The 14,921-nt window shown below is 31.3% G+C and overlaps 1 protein-coding gene across 2 annotated transcripts in view; it reads right to left on the bottom strand.

The window, feature by feature from the left end:
* Positions 1-8,215: 8,215 nt before the first annotated feature.
* Positions 8,216-14,921, bottom strand: part of MS3_00002814 (uncharacterized protein) — a 33,294-nt gene continuing 26,588 nt past the window's right edge. The window contains exons 9-10 of one of the 2 annotated variants that reach the window (XM_051210454.1): positions 14,313-14,606; positions 8,216-10,474 (exon numbers count right to left, since the gene is read on the bottom strand). In XM_051210454.1, the coding sequence (XP_051070447.1) occupies positions 10,343-10,474; positions 14,313-14,606 (426 nt within the window). In that variant the 3' untranslated portion in view covers positions 8,216-10,342. The remainder of the gene's footprint in view (positions 10,475-14,312; positions 14,607-14,921) is intronic. The other variant, XM_051210453.1, reaches the window with a different exon arrangement.

Below are 14,921 nucleotides of genomic sequence, written 5' to 3' on the forward strand. Positions count from 1 at the left end.
AGGAACTGATACATCTTAATTAAAACTGTGATCCGGATGAGGTAGTTGTTAGGACAAAAACTGATGGAAAATAAAAATGTTTTACGCTCTCCAAAATCCTGAGAACTACATTAGTTAAAAACATTGATTTATCTATCGATTTTAATGATATCTGATAGGGAAACCATAAGAATAAGTTTTACACAGAATTAATACAAAACTCATTCTGTCTGTTATGCTGTAAAAATTTCACACTTAGTTAATACATGAATATTATACTGCATAAATGGTAAAAGCCGAATTTAATACAAATAATTCTCCAGAAAATATAATCTCTTGTCATAAACAATTGAAGAAAATCCATTTCGTAGGTCATTTGTTTTTTAATTTAAACTTTTTTCATCAGATCACCAACAACAATGTCTCAACAAATCATTCGTTTGTAAAGGCTTCAATCTTCATGTTTCTGATGTTAAGTACTTCAGTTAATATGTTTTTTTGGTTTATGTACATCCTGAGTAGATGATCTCAACACTACCATTAAGTCACAAATTCTTAGGAGCAAAGTTAAATAGTGATTAACAGTGGAATTTAGGACTCGAATTTTGTCTTATCTAAGATTCATCATATGGATGTACCTGTACCTTAGTATTCACAACAGAACTCGAATCAAACGGTTTTCAACTCATATCAATAACGTGTTATCTACTTTAATTAGAATATGAAGATCAACATTAAGTTGCATGTATTTCAAAACTGAAATACATTTTGACAATTGGCATAATATTGGCAGTTTATAAATTTTTTCTTTCTTTCACATTCATCATTCATCACTCATCTTAGTAATGAATTATTTTGGTAGATAAACTTTAAGTGTAAAAAACAATTCCACATTTACATACTTGTCATCTTTTTATGAAACCATGTGATGTAATCTTACGATAATAACTTGTATAGTTTATTCTAATCAAAAATAAATTCTTTCACTTGGTAATCATTAACTTCACATGAAGATTATAAAGGCAAATAAATTTCACTTGACAATGGTAAAATTCAATAAATACAATCATAATCTCACATATTTATCAACCATTAACTCATTTAATTAATTCAACAAATCATTGGAAATCGATAGTTTCATTGGTTTGATATCTTTCCTTGGTGACTGTGTAGAGGTTTTGTATAATTTGTATGATGACTTTATACTCAACAACAGTGTACAACTATAAATCGACAAAGAATCAAACCTGCTAAGTTATCTAATAGAATCTGATAATCGAATCATCTAGTTAAAGTTCTGATGCCTTACATTTCTCAATCACAGTCATTTTATAAGATGATAAGAATTTTATAATAGATTTTTATCAGCGAGTTTCTGTTTTAGTTCCGAATTGATTGGTAATGGTGAGAAATGAGATTTCAGTGATCGAGTACCTACTGATCGTCACAAATACTAACAGTCCTATAACAAAAATAAGTGATTATCTTGTTATCCTTAAGTTTAATAATATGAAACACATTTTGTATAAAACACCATAAGATGGAAATCATAAGGTGTTGATCAAACTAGATAATTCATAAGTTTCCTAGGTTTCCTGTGTTAACTAGATCCAACTGCAAGTAATTCATGGTCAGTACATGAATATGGGACTCCGAACAAATTTCAACCAGTATAGAAGTCAGAATCTTCAATACTAACGTCAAGGCAGTTCTAGTGTACGGAGCGCAAACTTGGAGAACTACTACAACCATCATCAAGAAGGCACAGGTATTTATAAATAGTTGTCTACGCAAGATACTCAACATCCATTGGCCGGATACCATCAGTAACAGCCTACTGTGGGAGAGGACAAACCAGCTTCCAACTGAGGAGGAAATTATAAAAAGACGATGGAAATGGATAGGACATACATTACGCAAATCACCAAACTGCACTACGAGGCAAGCCCTAGCTTGGAATCCCGAAGGGAAGAGGAAAAGAGGAAGGCCAAAGAACACATTACTTCGGGAAATATAATCAAATATGAAAAGGATGAATAACATCTGGGAAGAGCTGGAAAGGATTGCCCAGGACGGGGTGGGATGGCGAATGCTGGTGAGCGGCCTATCCTCCCTCACAAGGAGTAACAGGCGTAAGTAAGTAACATGAATTCTCCACCTAGCCAACATTTTTTGTTCATTTGTCTGTATTACAGTTTGTAAAACTGGAAACAGAGGGGCTCATCAGTATACACTAATATATGGAATTCTACAATAGGATAAAATAGATGTTCAATGACTCCAGATTTTAAACAGTTGTCTAGATTAATTCAGTTCACGATGTAAACTACATAATAATGAAACCTTGGAAATAGTGAAACATAAATTATTTATGCTTACTCAACTAATTCATGCACTTGGAATGTTTGCGTGTAGTAATGTTACCATGGTAACATTATTGGTGTATATTCCATTTCAAGAAATACTTACAGAGATTTGCCAGTAATTTTTCCCTTAATGACCAGAAAAAAATGAAACGCTGCAACATACTTTGTATTATAGATAAATTGATAATTAAATAAATAATCAAAATGTGGGTCATTTCTAGAGTTCCACGTAACTCAGGACAGAAATCTTTTAATGAAAATGTGCTAATTTTTACTTTGTGATGAAGTTGTTATTTTGAACTTAATGTAGGTCTATTTTTTTGTATTATTCAATAACAATAGCTCAGAAAGTGAAAATTGTATGATCGTTCTAGGTATGATTATTACTTATTAAGTCTGAAGACAAATGAATTATGAATTAAGGTTTTACTAGTGTGTTATTTATCAAACATGATGCGTATAAAAACAGATATACGAGGCAGTTACGGTTAGAGAAAAAGAAGCTCCAACACATTGATGATTAAGTACAGTGACATTTTCAATGTATCTAGAAAGCTTATAGGATTTTAATTACAACATAATCATTAAGTGATCATTAATAGGTAAAATTTCGTAAAACGGATTTATAATGATAGTTTAATTTGAATTTTGTCAGTCAGTGAAAATCATTAAATGCTGTACTATTGTCTTATCATATTTTGAGATTTATCAACGGTCAGTAGTCGTAACCCATCCAAGGATACAACTAAAGTTCTTTTAAGTTTGCAACGATCGTGTTACCTTTAGATCAATGAATAATATATTCCGATTAGCATTCTCAATTCACATCAGGTCATTATATTACACGACCTCAATTAATGTATTCGGTGACTGACTTTCAAAGAAATTGCACATAATCTTTCGTCAACCACTGTTTGTTGCGAAGTACACGAGGACATACATGAATATCAGTGGTTTTCAAGTATCATACGGACCAACTAAATTTTAAGGTAACTGATGCTTCTTTATGAGATTCTCATCCACGTCACCTGCCCAGCTACATAGTCTGAGATGTCACTGAACTATTCAACCAGCTTCTGGTTAACTGTAGGATTGAAATATTTACAATTAACCAATTACAGAGTGGCAATCAACGTAATATTTGTCTAGTTCTTCAGTGCCTATGGAATTTCATTGATACATATGCCCAATGTCCAACACTCTTTAACCAAGTAAAAGCATATAACTAATCTCTTACAAATTTCGCTGACTCTCTCGATGAGATCAGTTCCAATTGTATGGAATCTTGACATGTCACCTTAACATATTTTGATCACAAGTGTATTTGGCGAATTACTTTTTGATAACTCATTTAATTCAATCATTTTGTTTTATCTCATTTTAATGCATTAGTCCACTATCATGTTCATAATTATTTCTTTCTAATATCACTGTTTTTACTGTTCATTTGTTCTGATTTCTTTTTGAAAAGTTTTTTTTGTCTGGATCATCCAGTTTTATTTTTCATAACATAATTATGACTTAGACCACAAATATACAAGTGGAATCGGGTGAATAATATCGATGATATCGATGACGTAGATTATGGTGACACAAACTATAAACCAGGAGTTCAGGATTGATAGAATATATAATACGACATTTTTATACGATTATTAACTATGTCCAATCCACTAATAAACAAATTCATGGTCAATAGGATGATTATACTTTGATGCAACAGAATGATAATATACTAGCCAATCACAACTTAGTTATTCTACATATATATTAAATTTAACCCAATGGTTTATCATATGGTACAAAGATATATTTATCCTGGTGTAACGAAAATTGGAAACTTCGACAAAACAAAAATGTTTCGTTTAAAAAGTTTCTTTTTGAGATTTGCAATATTTAAACTGCTATTTTAACTGAGAAAACAAACAACAACAAAACATAATAGTAAAAGTGTTTGGAACCATTTTGTCTTAAATAAATGAAAGGATGTTTAATACACTTTTACAATGTGAATTTCAACAGTAATAATCAGAATATTAAACAAGTGTATTGAGACTATGTTAATCTATTTTATAACGTATAGATTAACTTTTAGACAGTTAATATTCGTTACAAAAACTATTGGGCATTATAATGATGTTATTTTGTACAAACTAGTTTCAACTGTTCAATAGACCCATAATATAATGATGTAAATAAAAACAATCCAATGAGTATAAGTTAAATTTTATTATGTATGGTCGATGTTTAACTATCTAACTTCTTATTTGATTAACATCTATAAATAATAAATGTTTTATGGAAAACGTTCATATTGTAGGTAACCAATTAAACTAATCTACCTTTATATCACATTAAGTCGGGATCCTGTGATCCAATTATTCATGTTTAGTTAGCTTGTGATATAATGTTCAAATTACTATATATCGTTACTGATATCCAATAGTTTTGCTTGTGACTTCCTAGATGATCTAACAAGTTTTAGGAGTCGCATTTTAATGTCAAGTAATTCAACATCATAATTGTTTTATTTTTGTAAAATTTGTAAAATTAAAAAAAATAGAAACAGCGCAAATGGAACATAACAAATTATTTCTTAAATGTAAAGAATCATAATTCATAGAGAAGATAAATAAATCAATCTGAGTAGAATTATATTATCAAAGTTGTAAGTATCACTGGGAAATAGTTGTAATATTGTTTGGATTCAGACAAAAAATAGTATGGTACATGACTAAGAATTTTCTGAATCTCTTGAAACATGTATATTGTAAGCTGAAGTTGATAGTTTGATAGTTATTCCAGAGTTCTTCCTTTGATATATGAATTTATGGATATTATTTGAAGTGGAGATCGATACGTTGTTGTTTACTTTTGAATGATATAAAATAAGGGTAATGCTACTAATAGAAATGGAATGTTTAAAAGTGGGTAAGTTAAAAGGGAATAAAACGCCAAATATATTCTAAACATTTACGAAACATCATATCAACTGTAAATATGTGTGACATTCAGCTTACTTTAGGCTGCGTTTAGCCTGAAGGTACCTTGAAAGCTGGGGAACTGTGAGGATCAGTTGTGTGTGTTAGGTATTGTGGAAGACAATAACTGAAGTGTAGTAGGAAGCAATTAAATTAAGAGTCAACATATGAGGTGTATGGGCTAGTGAGGTAGATATTTTACTATTGAACATCTTCATTCATAGTGCTCTTAGTTTAGAACAATCTTATTGGATAATCCATTCTACTGATCAACGAGTGAGCACAAACCATTAGATCACTTTTATATGGTACTTTTAAATGTTTCAACAATGTATATAAAGGGTAAAATTTTACCTAAAGATTAATTCTTTGTAATTACAGGTTGGACAGTGTTTTAATATTCTTCTACTCAATGAAACATAAGATTCTGCAAGTAACAATAACATATATAATTACTTCCCGTATTATTAGCTCAAATCCCATTCGATTCTCGTACTTTCAAAAGATAACCCTCCTTGAACTCATCTGACTTAATTTAATTTGGTTAACGAATATTGCGTTGCTAACAATACATTGATTGACTAAAAATATTAGCTTAGGAAAAATACAAATTTCTAGTGACCACACCCTGGTAAACAGTTTTCAAGCATCATGATATAATAACTCTTATCGATGAGAATTGTAAATTGTACAACTGTTAACCGATTATGTAAAAGTTACTATTTCTTTGAGAATAGTACTTTCAAAACTAAATGAAAAACAAGAAAGTTGCAATACATCATTAATAAATACACAAACTGAGACATTAAGGCTGCTGCTCATTCTTTCAAAATTAATGGTTTTCTCAATTACAAATACCTACCCGGAGAAAACAGAAAATGGGACATTTTGCATGAAGATCATAGGAAAATTCAGGGGTATATGAAATAGTTGCTGATTGTAATAACCAACTTCTATAGATCTGAATGATCAGCTTTCCGCTGACAAAATTTCTAAAAAAAATCAGAAGTCTAATATCATTCTGATTTTGAAAGCTTGTCAAAAATATCCAAGACCACAATTTCTAAATGAGAAAACTTACAATAGATATCAGTGCTACACAGAGATGATAAGAAACTATTTCTATGATACAATCAATATATTAAACGCAGAAACCCTATTTGTAACTGATCAAATGTTAGATTATGTAAATATTTGTTTACTAATTATTTGCGAATAAAACTAGATTTTTTTTAAAAAGATGTGCAAATGAATGAGTAATTTTTGGAAATATATTCTCTCATCTGAATGATTTAGTCATAGAACTTTTATTGCTTACCTCAACAACATTCTTTAAAGAAGATATTAGGATTTCTTCATAATGAACTAACACACTGTTCTGTAAAAATAGAGTTAAATTAGCTGTTATCCATAATCGTACTGATGTCGTTTATACATATATTTTGAATGCCTTCTCCCTTACTCTAATCTAATAATTATCTATCCTTAATGACTAACGTATTGAAATGGGTTTTGTATGTCTATTGATTTATAATCAAACACTTATGCAGCGTTTCCAAAAATTTTCTTGATATTCCCTTAGTCCGAAATTTTGACGTTTTCCTAGTTAACTTCATATCTATTGATATAAGCGAATATAAGTCGAAATGTTTAACAGTTAATTGATGCTCGTATAAACAAAGATAAGACTCAACAATTTCGAAAACTATTCTTATTACTAAGCATGAATGTGTAACTTTTAACTGTTCAAAAGTAGGGTTCTTTTACAAGTCCTTACTTCAAAAATGAAGCCTCATTATTAGCGTAAATGTTGTTAAAATAAAATATGCGAGAAATATATCTGCTACTCAAATCCTTAATCTTGACTTCCCAGTCACCTTCTATATCCCCAGACTACTCCTACACTTAAGTCTCGAAAGAAAAGGAGTGAAGTAAGAATGGGAGGTTTATTTCAAGGTTCAAATATGTACAAAAACAGGGTTACTTATAGATCTCCGAATGACCCTGACTTCCTAAGTCTGTCGAAATACACATTTAGTAAATAGAAAGCAATTATCGACTCAAAATTATGACATATCTCTCGTTCTTCTAAGTAATTCTGGAAAGTCTCTATTTGAGGATGATTGGATGAAATCTTTTCAACTTTTTCTCTGTTAATGAGAGTTTTCAACAGTGTATGTAGTCTTTGTCACCTTTTGAAGGATCTGGCAACAAAAACCACTGAGACAACACCCATTGTACTTGGTAGGTCTAGAGGTTGGGTGTTCGTTCAAGGGACCGAAGCCCACGGGTTCTATTCCCGCTTGCGGGATCCTGGATGCACACTTCTCAGTCCAATACCACGAAGAAATGGGCATCCAGTGTTTTCGGGTTCCTAGTAGCAGTGTAACATATGTCGATTCATGATTTAAATAAAATCCAACCATCTCCACAACGCTTTACTACACTAATCACACAAACTATGTAACCTTCAATATCATTTCATGCAATTCTATTCAATGAGTAGTTAGTATATTTTAACATCTTTTTTCCAATAAATGAGCCATCCAGATAGGAAAATAGTGCTACGAATGAGACACACTTAACTACAATTTATTGTGTATTTTTAGTGGAACTCAATTCACCAGGACGAAGTTTGTATACTTGACCTTTCAGTCGGATTGGTGTTATTAAACTATTCGAGTTGAAATCGCGTGCACATATTTCGTTCACAGATTAATAAATGTAAAACAGTGAACTGTAGTGTTGAGTGCAGGCTGTTGATGAGTCTCGCTTTAAAAACCGAAACATTTGTGCTTTAATCTGGTTGATTCTAAAATTAGTTCTACAACACATAAACTATCAATCTCCACTAAAAATACCATGTAATCAACAATTAAACATATATTTAATAATAAACCATATATATTTGTTTGTTTATATGTGAATCTATTATTTAAAAAAAATAGAACATTTGTCAACAAAGGTGGGGAAAAGATTAATAACGAAAAAATATTAGACCGATCGAATGAAAATATTGAGTATTTTGCTAATTCGATGAAAAGTAAACAACTTAAACTGGTGTTTACAACCTCGTGATCAACAAGATCGTCTCTATAATAGTAGTAAATCCGGTAATGAAAAAACGTCACAAACAAATAGTTATCTATACAAAAGAATGATGAATATGTGTGTAAAAGAAATAACAATAGTAACAGTAATACACAATAGAGTAGTTCTTATGTTTATATGCTGCATAACAGCAGATATTACTACTAATAATAGTAAACGTTGAGTTGATGCTGATATTTATCAAAACAAAAAAATCGGAAATGTGTATTTTGGGTAATGAACGTGACACAAATCCGTCCGTCAGCTGTTGTTATCTGATGTATACAGGTCTTTAATAATGTTTAGAAATATTATAGAGCATTAATTTGATGCTTACTTCTGTTCACATCAACATACCTAAATAAATTGGATTTAAAAAACAGACAACCGATGAAAAACAAGCAACTAATCACTAGTTCTTTACAAGGTATGTATGCTTAAAATTGAATAATATTGAAAACAACATAGAAGTCAGTAAGTAAACTAAAAAAGCATCGAATTTATCAAGGAAACAGACGAGAGACAACATCCCAGTTAGATTAAATGAATATAAAAAGAGGAAGGTAAAGGCAGAGTAAAAATACACTATGATATATGTGTACATATATTATATCTTTTTTTTAAAAAAAAAAACAAGGATTCAGTTAACAGATTACGTTTGAAGCATTTCCATGGCTATGTATGACTATGAAGGTAAGAAAATCGATACCAACAAGAAATAAGAACAGTACAAAAGTAAAATTGGCAAAGGACTAAGTATGATTTCATCATCGTAATAAGTTCAACAATAAATGGAAGTTTTCATGAAAAAAGGCATAGTATTAATAGCATTGGTAGTAGTATGTTAATGAATGGTGATCCCAAAATCAAAAAAGCAAAAACAAAGTATTTTCTATAATTCCATGAACGTAAGAAATGAAGCACCCTTCTCTCACTCTCCTACAATCGTCACACAAAATGTCACGCAGGAAACAAGACTAGAAATTATAGATGGTCGAATGAAATATGATCATGTTACTTCAAATCAATTAGGGTTCAGCAAAACAAAGACATGGGAATGAAATAAACTATTTGTTTTTGAGCAAAAATAATTCCAAGAAAGAGACCAACTTTATTTTATTAACATTAGTACTGATGGTTGAACAAAAAGGCATATAACAATGAAACACAGTAGTAGTAGTAGTAGTAGTAGTAGTAGTAGTAGTAGTAGTAGTAGTAGTAGTAGTAGTACAGAGAAAAAAACTTAAAAAATCATAAACACTTTAAATAATCACAGAATGTTTACATTATCCTGATAATATTTACGTGTTAATCTGGCATAAAATGTAAGGATGAACAAGCAATTTTATAGTGCTTGCATCACTAGATTTCATTTCACACTTAGTGAAAACATATTCAACAATCTAAAAACAGCTTATTAGTAGGAATATTAATGATAATATGTGCAATTAACTGTCACTATGTTCTGGTTACGCTTGACATAATAATGATGATGATTTCATTTTTCAAACAAAAGAGAGAACATACATGACAAATAGTTGAACGAAAATAATAATAACAAAATGAGAGACACGAAAGACAAAGGAGTTTCACAATCGAATGAACAAAGAAATATAAAAACACTTCCTTCACAACATATATGGTTATGTACTTGTTATCAGTATGCTTTGTTTATGATAGAAAAAAAATTGATGATATGTATTTTCGGTGTTATTAGTAGTCTATTGAAAATAAAATTTATAGATAAGTATATATATATATATATATATATATATATATATATATATATATATATATATATATATATATATAAGTAAATAGAAAATATCTCTTTTACAAAGTTGTATATGTATAGTTTTATCCAAGTAATAAGTAAATCAGTTAGTTAGTTGGATGGACCGGCAAACACTCATAGACAGCATGAATCTATGATCCACCCCCTCCACTTGCAATCTCCAACAATGATGGATGTCGCTCAATAATTCGTGTAATTAAATCGTCAATATATTTACGCAGTTGTTCATTTGCATATTTCTCTTTGGATAATAATTCGACAACCTAAAATAATTAATGATTATAAATAAATATTTACAGATCAACACACGTAGGTAGATTGTAAACAACATGGAAAATGTTGAAGACATTAGCTGTTTTTCATAGGCCTTCCTACTACTGCATCAAGTTTCCATGGTATATATATACAGAGCTAGTGAATCATGATTAGTGATAAATTAATTGTGAATACAACCTCAATCCTATAGGTAAATCGAGGCCCAAATAGATTCAATAAAAACGTTTCGGACTGCGAAACTGAGTGACACAAGTCCAACTACATCATGGAGTATCAGCTTAATCAAGATAGTATTGATAAGTCTTGTTAATTTGAACGCTTTATTCGATTCCTAAGCTAAAACTACGCAGCTACCTGAACTCAAGAGAAAAGGCGCAAAATAAACGAAAAACACTTTACTCCAAAGGTTCATTTTCGTACAGAAAAACACGGGTATTCATAAATGTTAACATTTGTTAAATCAACATCATATTTTGGCCAATCCGCTAAAAGACATTATGCTACTGACTAATAGTAGCACGCCACGTTGATATTCTAGAAAGCTCCATCATGCTCTGATTGGCTAGGACTCTTCGGCTCCTTTAGGGCCTCTGGAGGCTCCGTTGCAGCTCTCGGAAAGCCGACTAAACAAGTAGACACACCATTCTAACGAGCGCAGATTAGTACAGAGACCTAGGTCTAGAGTTTTTTGACAGCTGCTTTCAACCACTTGAAAGAATGAAGTATCTTATGCCAACTTATTCTTCAAGTAAAGATTTCTGTACTCAGCTTGAAGCTACACTACTGCTGCTACCTGATAGTCCGAAACTTAAGTACGCGAATATTAGTTTAAATTTATGACATACAGGTCGAGAGCTGAATGGTTTTTACCAGTAAACGACCCATAGCATTCACAAGTGTCAACTGCTACAAAGTCATGTTCTCATTAACATATCGATAAAAAAACCTACTGATTTGACAAAGACCTGCCTATTGATATTAGTATTGAGGTTGGACTACTCATTGTGTCGAGGATTTCATCCATTATATAACACCTTTTAAAGTTGTATAAAAGTGCCTGACCTAATTTATATTTATCTCAGATTAGAATTACTGGACAGTGATCAACATTAATATTGTAAACTTGAAGTATATTTTAAACCCACATATTTATTAGCGTCAGTTTTATTTACGAGTATTCATGTCGCTTTAACTGTGAGTTAAATATTTTGCACAAAGTACATACACAATAGAATCCAGACACAGTGGACTCATTTGTTAATTGCTATGTTGATTCACTGAAGATTCTTCCGTTGAAAATGTAGTTTAGAATAAATGAGTATATTCAGTCAGAATACTAACAACACATGATTTATCGACAAAACGCAATTCGGATGAAACCCGAATGGTCCGTAGGAAACAATATTAAAAACTACTATTACACTAACATTTATTGGATTGAGCATAATAATATGAAATAAGGGTATTTTTTAAATACAATAATTAACTATTTTGTATATTGAAATTGCACACTAGTTAATTAGATTTAAAACGTTATACTTTTGTCATTATTTTTTCTAATAAATAATACCTCTTAAAATAATACTTTGATTTATTTTGGAGGCACTAACTACAAATTTGTAATAAGCTAATACGGTACAAATCAATAGTTCAATCAAACAGACTGTGACCCATTTTCCAACAGGATCCTACACTAAATAGTAGTAAATATACACATTTTTGTCTAGTTAAATTTGAGCTACAATTTTCTAGACTGATGTTATTCAAGTGTTCTAGCCAAGGTGATTAGAGTAAGAGGTACGGATCTATTGTTTAGAAGTCAGATTTTTAACATCTTAACTACTGCTCTACTTAAAAATTAAACTAACACATTCACTGGATATCTGAGTGTGAAACACCCTAACTGTAACAGCTAATGATACTAGCCAATTGATCTAATCGAAGTAGGTGAAGCGTGGCTCTAACCTGAGACGACTGAAAGTCTAATGCCCTTAACTATTAAGTCACCATTCCATTAGTTTATTAGTAATTGAAATAATAAAGCTAGTTAGTAATAGCAAATTAAGGTAGATGGTTGAACACAGAGGACCTTGAAAGATTCAAGACCATCTCCTAGAACCTAGTACCAAAAAGTATATGCATTGATTATCATTCAGTGTTTGATACCTTTGAACACGAGATCATTATCAGTTGACTGACCAGACAACAATTTAGGTAAAATTCCATTTTAAAAAAAAACCTCAGCCGCTAATGTCATGAGTACAACACGTAAATTAACAAGTTATGACAATGATCTGAATATATATATATGAAGAGCAAAGACTTTAGCAAGCAAAACTTTATTGATTTTTTCACCTTGTTCATCATCATCTTATTCGTTACAAAAGATAATAAGTTGAACAGTAACAGTGAAATGGCATCAACACATTAATTATTGAAACTATTTTACTATGCTTTGTTTAACTAATGAAGAGATGATTTTATAACACACAAGATACAATGCTCTTCTCTTACATACATTTATATACATGCATATGTGTGTAAGATCATGTAGACGCACACAAATCAAGCATCACATGATCAATATGTACACATCATTCCGATCAATGAAGTGTATTATTGCACTATACTAATATATATATATATATATATATATATATATATATATATATATATATATATATATATATACATTGATTCGTAACATAACCAATATCCGAAGACAATTAATATTGAGTCATCTTTTCAACTATTCAGTTCAGTTATGAAAATAACGAGATACCAGAAACACTTACAACTGTAAATATACCGGTTCTATAAGAGGTTAATCGCGTCCCAAATAGCTCAATACTGGTGACATCTCAGACTGTGAAACTAGATGACGCCGGTTCGAATCCTACAGGGACCATATGTTTCCTCAAGATTACAGGTATTCCTTACTGATGAGCGGTAACTAGCACGTGACCTAAGTCCAGGGTTTTCTAGTGATTACTCCTGACCACAAAATAATTGCAACAAGCCTTAAATATCTTGCGAGTTCCTACACCAAAAATAAACGCCTAACAATTTATGGCGCTGAAAACAAATTTAATTTCTTAAGTATACTATCTACTGTCGATTGATCTGTAAGTTGATCGCACTATATGATATAATCTGATAGAAGTAAATGATGATAGGAGTTATTATACATAGATAGTATTTGACTTTATCCGGTCACAAATATTATTCATTTATTTTAAACTTAATTGACTGTAAATAAGCATAAATTGATTGATTACAAAATTGATGGTAACAAAGAGTAAAGTATTCTCTAGAAATGAGTAATATTATATTACGCTATGTGAAACAATAGATGAGTGGTTTTTAAAAAAACATGATTTTTAACTCACAGGTTGTAGTTTCGACTCCCATACACACAGATACGCACACCACATACTTTATCAACCATCATATAAACAAATGTTGTTCAAAACTGAGTACACAAGATTGTATTAGGTAAATTAGTTTCTTTCAGAAAAAGTTTGGTTAAAATTCAGTTGTCTGAGTTAAGGACTGCGACTGATCAGTTTCTTTTAGTATATGCACATACTGGTCGGACTAGTCACAAGCATTTTGGGGGCACAGTTGGATAGTGACTAGCAGTAGAATTCAGACAGTGCGTTTCGTCTAATTTCAACCTCGTCAACCGAATGTACCTGTATCCTAGTGTTGACGTTCAAACTCCACGATTCCATTTATAGCCACATTGAACTTTTACATATGAGTAAACTAGGTTTATATATACGTATAAATCCAAATCCAATAAAAAATTAATTAGAACCATACCTCTTCTTTAGTACAATTATCTATTTCAGAAGCCCAACTTTTCTCTGATGAACGTATTAAGCTTTGACCTTGTTGAAGTGATTGTGTAAGTAATTCTTCTTGAGCTTCTTCCACTTGTTGTCGTAATATTTTATTTTCAGCAGTTAGTCGACGAACAATTTCTTGAACCTCTTGATAACGTGCTAACACTTCAGTTGAACCAGTGCTAGCTGCGGCTGCTGTAAGTGTACCCGAACCTGAACCGACTCGACTTCTTCGTTTACCACCCATAGAACCATTCAGCTCTTCTAATACCTAAATATAAACAGAAGCACATATATATAAATTATTGTTTGTGGATGTAATTTTTGATCTGTAGCCTGTATTCATAATAGAATGATCACAATTGGGATGTGGTGGATGCCAATCACAAGGTTGTTTGTAAGTAGTGTGCAACGGGAATGTGGCATCAAAGTTGCAGCAATTGTCAGATGGAGTGAAGACACTCGGTGCATCGAAAGCATGGGATTGGCAGGAAATTTGGAGGCCACACCGAAAGATGCAAATGGACGATTAAAGACTATGTGTATGTATTCTGTAAATACTTCTCGTAATATATATGCATTCCTC

Source organism: Schistosoma haematobium, chromosome ZW (genome assembly GCF_000699445.3).
Source record: "Schistosoma haematobium chromosome ZW, whole genome shotgun sequence".
NCBI classification, from domain to species: domain Eukaryota; kingdom Metazoa; phylum Platyhelminthes; class Trematoda; order Strigeidida; family Schistosomatidae; genus Schistosoma; species Schistosoma haematobium.